Source organism: Penicillium macrosclerotiorum (genome assembly GCF_028827735.1).
Source record: "Penicillium macrosclerotiorum strain IBT 26536 chromosome Unknown utg000002l_segment0_segment0, whole genome shotgun sequence".
Classification (NCBI taxonomy): domain Eukaryota; kingdom Fungi; phylum Ascomycota; class Eurotiomycetes; order Eurotiales; family Aspergillaceae; genus Penicillium; species Penicillium macrosclerotiorum.
The window spans coordinates 2,371,457-2,387,419 of NW_026643082.1; the positions used below are offsets into that span (position 1 = coordinate 2,371,457).

At 50.6% G+C, this 15,963-nt stretch overlaps 7 protein-coding genes across 7 annotated transcripts; 3 read left to right on the top strand and 4 right to left on the bottom strand.

Moving 5' to 3' along the window:
• Positions 1–534: 534 nt before the first annotated feature.
• On the top strand, positions 535–1,734 carry N7462_001999 (uncharacterized protein; the record flags this gene model as incomplete). The annotated part of the gene is made up of 1 exon (XM_057073725.1): positions 535–1,734. The coding sequence occupies one exon, from the start codon at positions 535–537 to the stop codon at positions 1,732–1,734; it is 1,200 nt and encodes a 399-aa protein (XP_056937366.1).
• A 1,513-nt stretch (positions 1,735–3,247) lies between these two features.
• Positions 3,248–4,883, bottom strand: N7462_002000 (uncharacterized protein; the record flags this gene model as incomplete). Its single annotated transcript, XM_057073726.1, has 2 exons — positions 3,248–3,535; positions 3,567–4,883. Coding segments are annotated over 2 exons (1,605 nt in total), but the record flags the coding sequence as incomplete, so codon positions are not given.
• A 758-nt stretch (positions 4,884–5,641) lies between these two features.
• On the bottom strand, positions 5,642–7,138 carry N7462_002001 (uncharacterized protein; the record flags this gene model as incomplete). The annotated part of the gene is made up of 1 exon (XM_057073727.1): positions 5,642–7,138. The coding sequence occupies one exon, from the start codon at positions 7,136–7,138 to the stop codon at positions 5,642–5,644; it is 1,497 nt and encodes a 498-aa protein (XP_056937368.1).
• Positions 7,139–7,146: 8 nt separating this feature from the next.
• On the top strand, positions 7,147–8,194 carry N7462_002002 (ATP-dependent Clp protease proteolytic subunit; the record flags this gene model as incomplete). The annotated part of the gene is made up of 4 exons (XM_057073728.1): positions 7,147–7,314; positions 7,379–7,397; positions 7,538–7,705; positions 7,770–8,194. The coding sequence occupies 4 exons, from the start codon at positions 7,147–7,149 to the stop codon at positions 8,192–8,194; spliced, it is 780 nt and encodes a 259-aa protein (XP_056937369.1).
• Positions 8,195–8,570: 376 nt separating this feature from the next.
• Positions 8,571–9,728, bottom strand: N7462_002003 (DSC4 family protein; the record flags this gene model as incomplete). The annotated part of the gene is made up of 2 exons (XM_057073729.1): positions 8,571–9,372; positions 9,493–9,728. 2 exons carry the CDS (start codon positions 9,726–9,728, stop codon positions 8,571–8,573), a joined length of 1,038 nt encoding a protein of 345 aa, XP_056937370.1.
• Positions 9,729–10,045: 317 nt separating this feature from the next.
• Positions 10,046–11,831, bottom strand: N7462_002004 (M18 family aminopeptidase; the record flags this gene model as incomplete). The annotated part of the gene is made up of 6 exons (XM_057073730.1): positions 10,046–11,058; positions 11,118–11,210; positions 11,280–11,415; positions 11,472–11,573; positions 11,660–11,721; positions 11,774–11,831. The coding sequence occupies 6 exons, from the start codon at positions 11,829–11,831 to the stop codon at positions 10,046–10,048; spliced, it is 1,464 nt and encodes a 487-aa protein (XP_056937371.1).
• A 1,199-nt stretch (positions 11,832–13,030) lies between these two features.
• On the top strand, positions 13,031–14,966 carry N7462_002005 (WD40 repeat domain-containing protein; the record flags this gene model as incomplete). The annotated part of the gene is made up of 3 exons (XM_057073731.1): positions 13,031–13,344; positions 13,433–13,560; positions 13,615–14,966. 3 exons carry the CDS (start codon positions 13,031–13,033, stop codon positions 14,964–14,966), a joined length of 1,794 nt encoding a protein of 597 aa, XP_056937372.1.
• Positions 14,967–15,963: the final 997 nt, after the last annotated feature.

Genomic DNA, 15,963 nt, shown 5'->3' on the forward strand with positions numbered 1-15,963 from the left:
CTTTGCATGAAAAGCCGATGAGTGCCATACAAAAAAAAGGAGCTTTTGATTAAGGCATGTGGTCTGCCGAAGTGACAGGATTTTTGTAAATGGCATCGAATCAGATTCCCCGAGGCGTGCCATTTGATGGACCTGAATGCATATATGGCGTTGAGGGTTTGGATTTAAATGATACATCCAGGCGTTATGTATCTATTTTTGAGCACCGTTTGTGCGAATGAGGATTATGATACCCTAAATCAGGCTACAGGTCGCTGAAATATATGTAAAATGGTAGTTGATGGCACAAGAAAGACATTGACCTATATGTAGGTCAATTTTTGTGTTGTAGTGTTTTTTCACTAGTATACTTCGGAATATCGCGGGCATTCGAGGCGACAATATCCTGTCTCCCCAGAGGTCTAAGGGTTACTATTTCATTGTGAATGATCCTCTCTTTGTTACGAAAGCTCTCTCTTTGTTCTCTCGCGTTCTTCAGCATTAAGCTTAACCAAACGACTAGCATAGATGGGAACTACGACAAGTATAAATACTATGGCCTGTTACGCCCCCTGCCCCTCCCCTTCCCCCAACTCTCCCCGCGAATTCGAAATCCCGAAAATCAAGCTTAACCCAAATTCAATCACAGATTCGCGTAGAAAAATCTGGTATCTGATCCACCTGGACCTGCAACCCGCCCCCGCTTTCGGGATCACTTCCTCTTTTAACCCCCGGTCCAAGGAAATGGTGCCTTCAACCTTCTACGGCCTCCTCGAGAAGCGAGGTTACTTCTACCAGCAATGTATTGAAGGTTCCACGAGACTGGAAAAGTCCAAAAAATATCTTGTTCCGCTCTCGACACTCACACTTGACCAATTGACCTTCTGGAAGCCCGATTTTCTCCCCGAGGCTGTGGACGCTCCCGTTCGAGAGAAGGCACGAGATCTAGGGCTTTGGCCGGAAGACGTGCGCGAGCCCAACGGCAACTATGAGAAGTTCCGTATCGCGCCTGTAGACCCTGTAACAAATCCGCTACTGCTTGAACGGTACGGAGGCATGATAGCCCCTGGAGTGGTGTTTGTAGATGAGATGTATCGAACCACGTATCATCGGCCATCCGAGGTCCTCAAGGTTTTCTACGAGAGAAGGTATCCTCTTGATACCCTGAAAGCTATCTTTGGACTGAGAATTACTAACATCAACACGCTCAATGTGCTGAAGGAGATATACCAGCTAAGGAATGCGCTTTCGTACCCCGACTTCCTGCCCCGGACTTGGGAATGGGGCTCCAAAGAATACAATGCTCTCCTGGGATCCGAGCTTGGGAACGCCGCTGCCTGCTTCGTTCTCTGTGCTTACGGCCAAAGCAGAGCTCGCATTGCCCGCATTACGACTTGGGCCCTTGACCCGTTGCCCGCTATCGAGTTTGACCTGGAGCCCATCGTCCCAGGATCCGAGAGGCTGGTCGAATACGATGGATGCGTAGTATGCGCTCCAGAACGATGGCCTAGGATGCCAGACCCAATTGCAGGGTTGCCTGGTCCAATGTTCTCTTCCATCATGCGAGAATCTGAGTATTACCGTCCCTTGACAGGGCCCCCAGCACCTCCAGCCGATCCCCGAATCCTTTTCAATCCAATCGTCTCTGAACCTCGCCTCAGCCCCGAGCCTCTGACAGATCCTAGCCTCAAACTTCTGTATCCCAGGCCACCATCTATTATCGAACCTCGTCTCCTCCAAACTGAGGAACCTTAGTTTTCTAGATCCGGTGCCAGATGAGCATCTGCTGTCTGAGTTTCTAATGCTAGAGGAGGATCTTATTCTAGAGTAGGCCGAGGCATAAATCAACCTGCAGATTGAAACCCCGTTGTTCTCTTTCGAGTCAAAGTCCACCTCCGAGTTACTGTTGTTTCTCGAGTTACAGGTTCCCGAAGCACAGGCTCCGCCCGATCCATATTGAGATCTTATTAGTCTCTTCAATTTTTCAATCTAATGTGAGTCATTGAAATAGAAAGTACCCAGGTTTTGATTCAACTGATTCAACAAGCCACTGCCTCGCTCCCATAAGTAGTCACTTCCGGAAGGGACGGCGGTATTAACCAAGTCATTGAAACCACTTCTTTCCGTTTACTATGTGAAAGTCATCCTAGAATGATTTGCGAAATTCCCACGCTCCTTGTCGTGTCTTCATACCGGCAAGGAGATTTCGAACGGCTTGGAAGGCTGAATGCTGGTAATATTCTGGAAACAATATTATTGGAAAAATGTTTACGAAAGTTCAGAAATGAAAAAAAGGCTCTTTATTTAGAGATAGGGTAAAACAAAGAGAAAACCCACTTCAAAATTTACTGTGTACTACATGAAATACCAAAGCAGTAACTGTTGTTAATGTGTTTGTGCACGATGCCAGCCATACAACAGTCTGCTCACAGCGAGGCTCTATATCTTTGCACGCTCGCTAGACTAATTCATTATTTTAACAGCGATACATCTGCTTTCTCATTGCATGAGCTCCCTTGTGATGACAAAATGCAGAATAGGCTAACTAACCAGAGCATGCTACTGGATGATTTTCGAGTTGGATATCTGCCGCTTATATTAATGCCATAGCTAAGCTTACTGTGACCCACTCCTCGCTAAATATATAACAGTTTTTTCAGTCCACGTATTGTTCTCTGATGCATGACTAGAAAAAAAAAATCCTGCGCTCAAAATAAATCCACAGGGAAACCCCTATAAATCGCCCTATTTCAAATTCTTTGCCAACTGGTTGTTTCGTTGGGTGATCAGAAACTGCAGCCACCTAAGCACTGGTTATCACATCACATATTTCATGAAGGTATACGAAATAAAATATATTCGCAATCTACGAAATCATTTCAAATAATGTTACGTATATCTTTCTGGATTTAACATTAGGTAAAAAAATTCCTTATTTTCATTTCCCTTTTCTTTCAAGAAAGGGCTGCTAAATTGTTAATGAAGCTAAATTCAGAGTATCCAAACAGAGAGGCAATTTGGGAAACTGGGGGAGTAGCTAGTTAGTAAGGAGGCGTGGAAAGTTCAATCAACTTTTGATGGATTAAACAGACAGAAGCTGGTAATAATGCCGGCAGCTCAAGACTGGCGAAAGAGAGCAACGAAAGAGGGCAGGGTGTCTAGTTCAGAGCAAAATCATGATCAGCAGCTGCATCGTAGAAATGATAAGAAAGGGCAAATTCATCAGACGCTGCATCCAGTTTATGAACAGATCCAATCTCCAAATGACGGCAGCAATCCGCTCGGCCACATGTCGAATGCCAACGGTCCCACGCTCAATGGGCCAAAGGGCTAAGCGTAGAATAGGTAGGGCGAGACGAACTGGTCTACTAGGGATGTCTTCAATATCAAAACGGAGATACAACGAGCCCTGATCAGTAACCCAAGAAATGATGCGAGTGATGGAACGGGTGCCTCGGGGGTAAGCACCCAACACAAGATAGCCTACTAATCGCCCGATTCGAGTCCCGAGAATCTCCTCATACTCCTGCGTGCCGTAGACCCAGTATTGTGGGTGCTCCGAGGGGGGGCCAGTCGTTGTTCAAGACCCACTGGACATGATGCAATGTCTGTGGGTTGATCACGGTGTCAAAGATTACGAAGCGAAGGGTGTTTCGGGGATAATATCGCTCATAGAGTGTTAAGGCGACCTCGGAAATCGGGGGATCGTATGAAGGAGCCACATGAGAACCAGCCTGACGCAACGCTCGTTCGATGCTCTGCATCACGATGATCCCAGGGGCTGTGACGCCGAGCCACGATGCAAACTCCAGGTTCACCTGGAATATATGCTGTTCTCGCGGATACAGGCTCGCAGGAACGAAGTGAAGGCCGAAAATTTCATTGACCGGGGGAGCATAATACCGTTCGTCAACAAACCTCGCGGTGCTCTCGATCGTTTGGAAGGTCAAGGAGGCGCGCGGAACGAGACAACCCGTTGCTTGAGCGTCATGGATCAACGATGCAACGCGCGCGCCCAAAACGCGAAGCTCCTGTCGAGATCGCACCGGGTCACGAAACTGCTGGCCTACGGCGATAAAGCTTCTTGTAGCATCGGATGAACCACCCACCTCATCACTGTTGGGCGCCGAAGACGAAAATGCGTGGTCTAGCGTTAGCTGTCCAAGTCGCTCTGTCAAAGGCGCCGCGCTGGCAGGGGGCGCACGTACCGGTTGTGGAGCATGTTCTACATGTTCAGACCGTGGAATATCTTCAAAAGTCTCAGCGGGCTCCGCAATGGCCTCAGCAGACCGTTGTTCTACAACCCAGACGGAATCGCCAGGTAGCTCCACAAGAGATTGGGCATGCAGCTCAACGGCAGTCCCGGTCTCCAAATCTTCAGACTGGGGAGTCTCCTCACCGGCTCCAGAGAGCTCAGCGGTCTCAATTGGACGATTTTCAGCATTTAAGAGCTGGGGATTCTCCTCGCCGGCCCTAAAGCGCTCCTCGTCGGCGTCAACAGCCTCAATGGAATGTTGTTCTGCAGCATGGGAGGGATCGCCAACGGCTTCAGCGGTCAGTTGTTTTACGAGCTCAATAACCGCAGGAGCTAACGCGACATACTGAGCCTCCCCGAGGATATTGGCGGAGAAGCTTGGATTAGGTCCAGAAATGGATGGAGCAAGGCTGCTGTGCCCGAAATCATCGTCACGACCATGTTCTAGAGACTCAGAAGATATCCGAGTCGCTACTTGGGAATTGAACATCATGTTAGTCTGCGCATCAGCCAGGGCGTTCTCCCAGGTCCCTAGAAGGGAAGTCTCAGATTCCGAGTCACTTACAGGGAGAAGATTGCTAGGGACAAGAGGTATAGAGGGGTCGTCCTCTCCAGAAGGGGAGCCTACAGAAAGATGAGAAAAGGACATTATGGAACTACCAGTCCCTGTCAAAGGGCCTGGAGATGGGTCAAACAAAAAGGATTGTAGGTTGAACAAAGACAGAAAGGTCAAAAGATACTCGGATACGCCGGTGTTACAGAAAAAGAGAGCAATTGTGAGGCGGATGAGGAGGGTTTATATATCTTTGGGGTCGAGCCAGTCCATCCATGGATGTAGACCAGAGAACAATAGAGACAAAGAAATTGTTCACAAAGAAATTGGTCGCCAACAAAGGAAGCATGTTCGACGCAAAGACAAAGTGGAAAACGGAGGGGGCTTGTTGACAGAAGAAGGTAGAGAACATCATTCAAGGAGAAGGCAGGCCAATCGGGAGGACGTAGAAGAATCAATCATACAGTTACGAACATTCTCCACTGATATAGAATGAGATGAGAATTTTAATGTTAGAAAACAGTTGATATAAACCTTCCAGCGTAAGAGACTCTAGATGCATAGATCAACTTTCTTTGACTGGAACAGACATGGAATATTCTTGTTCTGGTCTGCGTGAGACAACAAGCTGCAAGAAAGAGAAGTTGATTGCATACATATCTAAAATATCAACGTGAAAGGTATATTGGTTTATTGAAAAGCATTGGAGATGTCCGCTGCTGGTCAAGTATAATGTACAACGGGACTGCCAAGTCAACCTCCATCGCAGGAGAAAATGGGAGGAATCGTGATATGATATTATATTATAATGACTACCCACCGCTAGAAGAATGCTCCACCGGGGAATTTCTGTTTCAAGAAGAGTGTTTATAAATTACATGTATTGGTTCAAGGAACTCCCCTCTCAGAAATTGCTGAAGCCTCCACAAAGACAACATAGCTTCAACCCCTTGAGAGTCATCTGGTCTGAAAAGGAGCGCTGCATTCTGGAATTGCGGCGTTGCAGCCTCACGAAGCCTCGCCAAGTCAGACATGCCTAGGAGCACAGACAGATCAAACACGGGAATTCTGCTCCGTGTCGATGTATTAAAAACTGCCCTTGACCCCGAGATTGTATTATTATCAGGTCTGATAGCCAAAGTGCCAGACTCAGGTGCACCCAGCAGCAGAATTGCACCCGCTGCCATCCGTTTGACGGGTTCCAGCCGCCCCAGCGCCTCCTCTAGTGCAATATCTGAAGAGTCCTCCACATCAAGCATACGCCAAACACCATTTGGAGCATCCAAACGCCTGTGCATTTTACTGACTTTTTCGAGCTGTCGAACGACGTCGCCGCGCATGCATTGTAGCATAAACTGTGGCATATCGCTTCTCCACACCAACTGCCGCTCCACGCGTGACGTGACAGGACCCAGCGGGTGCTTCCAGCGAAATGGGAGGATTTTCGTAATGGCCGGTCGCCTGGTCTTCTTGCTTTTTGTAAGCGGTCCCGTGAGGGCCCTCAGCAGTGGAAGATAAGCTACTATTCGGAATAATAGCGTCCGTTGGGGTTTCTTGCTGGGACTTGATCTTGCCATGGATGAGACCTCGCTTTCGGGGGTATCTCCAGCTTCATCCGCTGCATCCGCTGCATTCGAAGCCTGAAACTGAGCCTGACCCGTGATAGTCGATGTCGGAACAGAATTGTGCGCGGAGTGCGGCGATTGGAGCGAGTCCTTCAGCAAGCCTACGGGTAGGATGTAGTTGGTCTCTGTGTTGGGCTTCCGTACAAGGCCCCATTCTCCGAGAAGGTCGCGTGGGAGGCGTGCGGCCGTGATCGAGCATAGGCGCACCGGGGATGCCAATGCGACAGCCCATGGGTTCTTGGATAAGTCGGAGATGTCTTCTGGCGCTGGTCGCTTTTTTCGTTGCTTGGAGACAGATCGAGGATGAGTGATCAGGGGAGACTGAGGAAGTTGTTTTGAGGGAGGCAGAGAGGATGTGTCTGTATCTTCTCCATTGGGGATGTTGTGTATTCTTGTGTGACTTTCATCACAAGATTGGCGGTGTTGCGCACGCGAGCTCGAAATGCCCCGGCGAGGGGACAGTAGAGAGGAGGAGGGGGACGAAGCTGTGAGCAGTTGGCGGAACACCTGGAGACGCCATGTTGCATAGGAAGCTTGTTGCCTGGCACACTCCATGCTGTTACCGGCGTGGAAGACGGAAGATCGAAGGTGTCGTGGATTTTCGCGGCCGAAGCTCCGTATCTTAGCGCCGATCGAGTTATCAATCGGCCACTCCGCTCTGCCTCCTTGGCCTCCTTTCATCACTCCTCTTCGGTATCTGTTGGAAGTGCTGGTCACCCCGGTCATTGTTGAAAATGCGATCAAGTTTATCCCTCCAGAGACTCGGCCGGTCGGTTCCTCGCTCTGTCATTGCGTTATCACGGTTCGCTGCTGTTTCGCGGCCGTTCTCGAGCTTCGGAGCCTCGCTCGACCGCACACCCCCGCGGGGATGGACACCAACGCCCTTCGTAACGGAGACAGTGGTATGTCTACTCCGGTGACACTTGATAGACTGTCATACCTCAGAAATGCTGATATTTTCCTTAGGGAGGTGGCTGGCACACCTGTACGTTGCGCAATGCTGAATGCTCCGACTAGACAATCCCTCCCTTCGCTAACCTGCTTTCTTTCTCGGCGCGGTCCAGACGATATCTTCTCCCGGCTTCTTAAGGTACGACAAAATACTCAATACCACTCTCTTGCAAGCACCCTCTCACCCGATCTCTCCACAGGAACGTATCATCTGCCTCAATGGCGAGGTCGACGAGACCATGTCTGCCTCCATCGTCGCCCAGCTCCTCTTCCTCGAAGCAGACAATCCCAAGAAACCAATCCACCTATACATCAACTCACCAGGTGGCTCTGTCACAGCAGGTACGCCTAAATGGCCTCTAGCACGTCCTGTGCGGCCCCGCTTAGCTGAGCTAACTACTCGCAGGTCTCGCAATCTACGACACAATGACCTACATTGCCTCCCCTGTTAGCACCATCTGTGTCGGCCAAGCCGCATCCATGGGCTCACTGCTGCTCTGTGGTGGTGAAGCTGGCAAGCGCTACTGCCTGCCGCACAGCTCGATCATGATCCATCAACCATCGGGAGGATATTTCGGGCAGGCGACCGACATTGCGATTCACGCGAAGGAGATCCTGCGTGTGCGCAAGCAGCTGAACCAGATCTACCAGCGCCACTTGACGGGCTCGAAGCAGCTGTCTCTGGACGAGATCGAGCGGCTGATGGAGCGGGATTACTTCATGGGCGCGAAGGAGGCGCTGGAGATGGGCATCGTTGACGAGATTCTGGACCGGAGGGTTCAGGCTAAGGCACAGGGTGGGGAGGGTGAGGGGAAACCGCCCGCTGTTTAGAGTCACTTATCCCTACTCATTCGTAAGTGTTTTTCGACGGCGTTGGAATTGAGTTGGCCGGGTATCATGACTAGAGTGGCCGCGAAGACTATCTGGGTTTCCATATGCATGGGTTAGGCTGAGAGTGGCAGCAAGATACCTGCCAACACCCAGGCCGAGCATCTCACCTCTTGTATGTAATATTATTATGACTCCGCTTATGTTCCGTAGAAATTTCGTCTTGAGTTTTATGGCAGTTGCTTAGCAGAAACAGACTGCATAGTCCGAGACTGAAGATCGGCATCCAGCACCGAATAATTGCAGCTGTGGCAGGCACATAAATTGTGTGATATTTAAAATACATATATGCCTGGAACAAAAACGCTCCATTATGGCGTCAACGGTCTATGCGTACAATGCGCCCGTCAGTCCCAACTTGTAGCCCGAATCGCTGCCGCAAGAAAGTCGCGGTTTCTGGAGACGGTACATAGCCCGTCGGACGTAATGGTGTCGTCGTATATTGCCACTGATCGCGGATCGTGCTCAAGAATCCCATCTCCAAGATCACAGCCTGGCCGGACGAAAATGCATCCAACGGGTGGCCGCCCCGGGGACATCTTGCAGAAATACACTCGCTAGGGTCCGCTAAAAGTGAGGAACGTTCATCATGTAAATCATTATCAATGGCAGGAAGGGGAGAGGAAGAGGAGCTGGTATTATTATCCGCTCCAGGGCTGTTCAATTCGTCCGCATTCTCGGTATTACGCACCACCCCGCGTTCCTCCGCATCGTGGTCTTGCCCATCCGATTGGGTAGTGTCTGTGTTGGTACTTGAACTCGTTGTTGCAGTTGTAGTCGGAGTCGTATTACTTGGCCCAACTGTCTTGACGCGTTCCACAATTAAAGCCAGCATGACAAAGTCGACTAGAAGGATAAGGATATCAAATGATAGTAGGCGGAGCACTGGGACAGGTGTCTGGCCAATGAAATCGATGAAAAAACCGCCATGCAAGTATCCCCGCGTGGCCTCGCCAGCTTCGGGGCGGATGAAGAAGGCATGGAAGATCATGCAAAAGACGTTGCTTGCAATGATAGCGCCGATAAAGGGCTGGTTGCGTGTGGGATCGAACGGCGATGCTTTGGGGGTGAAGAAGATGAGTTCCACAATAGCACGGACGGCAAAAAGAATGATGGAGCAGCTAAATTAAAATGAAAGTAGACAGTCAGTTCTTTCTGTCGTTGGGAGGAGGCAAGCTGCGGAGAGCTAGAAACTGGTGGTGACGCAGCGAGCCATTCTCAGGTAATTAGGCCTAACTCACTCCATATAATACAGCGCTGATAGTTCACAATATATCAAAATGTCCAGATCACGAAGCAGTCGGTCAATGAAAGCGATCTTTGCGGCGGACTGGAGTTTCCTCACGCGGCCATTGTCTGGCCCGCTGGTGCTGGATGGGGGAGTCGCCGTGGGAGACTCCGGCTCCGCATCGTCGAGGGAGATGCCAGACACGTCAGCGATGTACTCGGCATCTCGAAAAGCATCGACGTCGGTCATAGAGGGTCATGGGGGCATGGACGCAGTTCAAGAATCGGGTCCAGGGCAAGAGGTCGGGGTAGACGGCGCTATGATAAGGAGCTGTGGAGTGAGGGAGGCGCGGAGTTATCTCGGGCCGGCACGTGCCGATAACAGGCAACACAAGACTAACTATAACAACTAACCCAACACAAGAGTATTTCCCCTAGTCCATACATGATACACAAAACATGTTCGAAGCCTTCTACTTTTAAATTGGATTGCAAATCTGAATTTCAATTTCAATTGCTGATGCTATTTCGTTTTACCCGATGTTGATTGGTACAGTTGATGTGGGCTTAGTCGACGAAGATAGTCTTCGACAGCTCCGAGTAGTGCTGGAAGAATCCTGTGAAAAGACGGATGGCGTATCCTACATCATAGGTACCGCCAGTCTCACGGATGCTGTGCATGCTCAGCTGCGGGTTACCCAGGTCCAGAGTGCGAGCGCCCAGTGCAGCGGAGAGCATCGGGCCGATGGTGCTACCGCAGCTGGAGTCGTTGCGGACAACGAACAACTGCAGGGGAATAGGCTCACAGCTCTCAGAAGCAGCCTTACGGGCAACCTCCTGAAGCAGGACAATACCAGGAGAGTTAGTGGCATAGCGGGCATTGGCGTTGATCTTGATCACGGGGCCCTTGTTAATCTCAGGTTTGTGGTCCTGCTCGTATTTGGCAGAGTAGTTGGGATTAATGGCGTGGGCCATATCGGCGGACACCAGGAAGGAGGTAGAGAGGGTCTGCTCGTAGGCGGTGGCGAGGTCCGTCTCGGTCGATGCCGATGATGGGAGGACTGACAGACGACGGATGATAGCAGGGAGGGCGTTAGAGTCTGCACCTTGAGCAGTGCGACTGCCAATTTCCTCGTGGTCGAACAGGGCAATAAGGCGAATGGAAGATTCATTGTCAAGCGCGGACTCCTCAGCGACAGAGTCAATCAGACTCACAGTGGCGCAGTAGGAGCTGTTCAAGTTGTCCAGACGGGGAGAGAAGATGAACTCCTCAAGCATACCACCCAAGCAGGACTTGTGTGTATCAAATAGAATCAGTTCGAAATCCAAGATGTCTTCTGGATTGCACTCGGCCTCGGCGGCGACGAGTTCCACGAAGTGGGAGTGGTGACGCTCCGTCACGGCCTTTAGGGGCGAAAAGTCATCAACATTGACAGTGTCCGACTTGGATGGGCTTGAAGAGTTGGTACGGTTGAGCTCGGCAGCCACCAGACCAGCGATAGGGAATAATTGGGTTTCCTTGTTAAAAGCAAAGGTGTCCTGGCGGTCCAAGTGGATAGCCAGCGTGGGGATGCGAAGAACTAAACAGGCATTAGACGTAATTTTTTTTTTCATGATACAATGGGCGAATTGCACATACTGGGACGATCGACCTTGACCAACTTCTGCACAATGGATCCATCCTTTGCACGGGTCATCACTCGACCAGCAACACCGAGATCACGGTCGAACCCTGTTGGGGGATTGGTTAATAGGGGTACAATGATGGCAAGCTCGAGAATTTGTTGATCTGAAAACATACAGCTGTGCCAAATTCCGCCGCCATAAGTCTCGACACCGACTTGAATATAACCCTCACCACTCTTCTTGCTCACGGGCTTCACACGTAGCACCGGTGAGTCGGTGTGAGCACCGATCATGGCGATGGAGTTACCCGGCTAGAACGAAGCGTAAGCACTGCTGGTCGCTGCTACAGGTGGAACTAGACACATACCTGCCATTGCTTACCAATGGCAAAGGCCACGAGGGTGGTGGTATTTCTGGTCAGATAGTACTTGCCACCGGGCTGGCAGGTGTTGGCCCAGGAATCTTTCTCCTGTGATGGACGCGTCGGATTAGATCTCACGACGGTAAAAGAATTGAAAGTTCAAAAATGTGGAGCCTGCGATGGGGTAAGAGTACCTTGATTTCCTGAAAGCCGGCCTTGGCTAGAAGATCCTTGGCAGACTGGACGGCATGGAAGGCTAGATCCCGGTCAGCAGCAAACCCAGACAGGATTCGGGGAAAAAGACCTACGAGTGGGGGAGGCGTTGACGAAGGACAGGAAATCCAGAGCAGGCTGCTTGGAGGCCATGGTAGCAGATGTGGAAGAGTAAGCTCGGAAACAGAATGTCCGGTTCCAAGAGAAAGTGAATGTTCTGGAGGGGATCCGAGGCATAGAGCGATCAAGAGTTACGGATCTGTCTTGAAGTGGATTGCGGGAGGTTCCACGTTGGCAGGGTTTTCCCCGGCGGGTTCAGGCTTGGCGGTGACTGACGTTGGGACGGACGTGAAGACGGTTTGTGATGGACGTGTGGGCCATTGAACCGAACCGAACCATCTTCACGGATCCAACAAACTCGAGATCCTCTGCGCCATGGCTGCTTCTGCCATGATTGCCCTTTCCCCTCCGGGAATTGACCAGTCTGCTCCTGGCCCATATTTCTCCGGGTGCGTGCATTGATTGGTAGAGATGGATTGTTGCTATGGTCCAAGCTCTGCGCGTCCGAGGCGCGTGGCAGCGCGCTTTCGTCGCGTCGAATCCCTTGATCTCCACCAGTCCACTGTGATGGCTGCAGGTCTATACCGCAGTCAGCAGTCAAGAATCACCCAGTCGCACGCGTCCGACCCCCAAAGTAAACAATTCTGAGACTGTACTTGCAGTGAGAGGAGGGGTAGTGTCACGATTCATAACACCCCGTCGATCAGCATTGTCGTCCGAACCACTGTGAGAATGGAGATCCCGACCGGTCCGAAATGAGCCACTAGGCTCATGATAGAGGAGGAACGGTGGAGCCTGCACTACTTTATTTAATTGATGTGCTCCGTAGAAGATCGATGAAGGCCGATGAAGGCCGATGAAGAAGTGAAGGGACAAACAGGCCGCAGTACCGGATGCGGTTTAGCGTACCCGACGCGTGACCGGGACGATGAGAGGGATGCCAGCGACCCTCTCTCCCTTTGTAAAGACATTCATTCCTATTCTTCCACCCTGGGCTTTGGTTCTGATCCTCTTTGTTCTGCTGAAACACAGTTCCTCAGCTTGGGCTTTTATTCCATACTGGGGGAACTGGTGTCGAAGCGCCCGCCCGATCGTGGTGGCTTGGAACTCTCACATCACGAACCCGCCCTGGCAACCGCCGTCTCCTCAAATACCGCCATCACTCCCCTTTCGCCATTCCACGCCGATCCTTGATCACTTGAACCGGAAATCTGACCTAGGTCGCATGAAATCGATATTTTTATCTTGAGATCGCATCGTTTGCTGGGGCCTGTGATCCGGCAACCACCAGCATGGGGGATCATGCTCAGGATGCAGAGAAAGGCGTGAGCAGTGGGAGAGTCACTCGAGGGAACCTTCGCGCCCAGGCAGCCAATTTCATTTCGCCTCCTGGATCCAAGACTCCACCAAGTATGCCAGCAAAGAAAACCATCGTCTATCCGGATAACCTGGGGAACCGCCCCCGAACCGCCCAAGAGGGATCGCAGCCTGTCGACGCGAAGCAACTGGAAAAGGCACTGAAGGATTATGATGAAGCTGGACGTCGACGTGAGAGAACCCCAGGGACCAGCCCGTGCCGAAAGCGACAACGGGTCTATGGCGATCGGTAAGTGAAAGCACGTTCAGAAAAGGACCGGAGCTGTAAACCACACAGCGGTAGTAAGATGGATCGGAACTGACAATTTGCAAAACAGATTTATCCCAAACCGTGATGGGCAGGATCTCCAGGCGACCTTTAGTCTACTCTACGAAGATGGATGCCCATCCACGCCGTCCAAGTCCAAGAGACGCGCTCCTCACTCGGAACTGCATTTCCAAAAGAGTCCGCCTGCCCCTTCCCCTTTCTAATCGTCTTTGTTCTGACTCGAAGATATAGCGGAGGAAGCAAATCGCACCTTCTCTCGGGTGCTGCGCAGTGAGATGTTCGGCAACACGGTACCTCAACCGGATCTCCCGGCAGGCTCCCCTGACCCTCTCTTGGGTTTCAGCAATGGCATTAATGACAAAACACGATCACATACTCCTCCATCACATGTGGTGGCTACCCTTCCTCCTGCAAGCATTACTCCATCCACCCCACATAAGAATCTCTTCAACTATGGACCAACTCGGCCTGGATCTAACCACCCAACACCCTCGAAAACACCACGAAGCGCCCATGCGCCAAACCTCAATGTCCGATCAGAACTCTACAGTCTTTCGCCCATTCGATATGATAGCCAGCGCATCCTAGAAACTCCGCGCAAACAACCACGTTATGTCAACAAGGTGCCTTACAAAGTTCTGGATGCCCCTGACCTACAGGATGACTTCTACCTGAACTTGGTAGACTGGGGCAGTAGCAACGTCGTCGGTGTTGGACTGGCCAATTCCGTTTACATGTGGAACTCGCAATCCGGCCGTGTGACGAAGCTCTGCGAGCTTAAGGATGACACCGTTACCAGTGTGAGCTGGATCCAGAGAGGCACTCACCTGTCCATTGGTACTGGTAAAGGCCTCGTACAGATCTGGGATGCTGAGCACTGCCGGCGATTGCGAACAATGATTGGCCACACAAATCGTGTCGGAGCCTTGGCCTGGAATGACCATATCCTTACATCCGGCTCCCGGGACCGTCTCATTTACCACCGCGATGTCAGATCTCCAGATCAGTACGTTCGGCGACTGTCTGGCCATAAGCAAGAGGTCTGCGGCCTGAAGTGGAACACTGAAGATGGTCAGTTGGCTTCTGGTGGCAATGACAATAAGTTGATGGTGTGGGACAAGTTGAACGAGACTCCATTGTACCGCTTTTCCGATCACTCTGCTGCTGTCAAAGCTATCGCCTGGTCACCCCACCAGCATCATCTTCTTGCTTCAGGTGGCGGTACGGCTGACCGTACCATCAAGTTTTGGAACACTTCTACAGGCTCTATGATTAAAGAAGTGGACACCGGTAGCCAAGTCTGCAATCTCTCCTGGTCCAAGAACTCAGACGAAATCATTAGCACTCACGGTTACAGCCAAAACCAGATTGTTATTTGGAAATATCCTCGTATGGAGCAAATTGTCTCATTGACCGGTCACACATTCCGGGTCCTCTACCTTGCCATGAGTCCTGATGGCCAGACTGTCGTAACCGGCGCAGGTGATGAGACTCTGCGATTCTGGAAGATCTTTGACAAGCGAGCTTCGCGAGACTCACGGCGGGAAGGTAGCAAACTAGCTGAGTGGGGTACCATTCGCTAGACGTTGCATGAGTCGGCCGTTTCTATTTCGCAGTTTTGTCTCACATACCTGCATTCGACGGAGTTTTCGGTTTGGGTGTTGATACCAGGGTTCGGGCTACGTACCTTTGCATGGAATCATGGAACATGGGAGTACCTTTTATTCAACATCTTCTGCATAGCCATTGGCCATTGTCACAACATCACGTCACATCTATCGCATTTTCTCACCTTCTCGGAGCGCCTTCGTGATTCGATCTGAACTTAGGGGACTCGTCTTTGTTTCATTCAGATGGATATTCTACACAACATTTGTCTTCCGGTACACAATTTGCCCCGCTTGATTGATCTTTTTTTCTCTTTCTTTTTGCCCCACTTCGGCGGAGTGATGCGCGTTGTTGATTTCCATCAGGCGCACCTTATTTCGCTTTCATCCTTTCTCCAGCAGTGGCGCTCATGGTGTTATGACCAAATGGGTCAATGGGTACATCGGGCACTTAACAGTATTATGGAGTTGCGTCAGTGCGCAGGTGGTTATCTTGTTTTCTTTTTCTTTCTATCCTTGTATCTTTCTTCCCTCCGCTGGGAACTTGGTAGGGATGAGCTGGCTTTTTCCCCCTACTTTGATGACGATGAAACGACCTCTTTTGCCTGTGATTTCAATTCTGATTCTCCTTCGACACGGTGATCCTGGCTTTTCTGTTCTTCAATTCTATATCTACGGGCATATCACGCTACGGGCGTAAAGAGGTTCCTCATGCTGAAAATGACAATGAATTTAAGTAAATCGAATTGAAGTGTTACACATTAGTTTTATTCCTTAGGCTTTTCAGGGTGTTAGCTTAAAAAGTTCTTCTATTTATTGAGAGCGACAGTCTCTTCAAGCAGTCCGAATATATGGCAAAAGCACAGAGCCCGACGGGGCAATCGCATAGCAGGTCATGATCTCACGAAAACTAATTTACATCTCTTATCTTTTCAGTAATTTAGAGCAGGGCAAACACAATACAAGTGGAGTT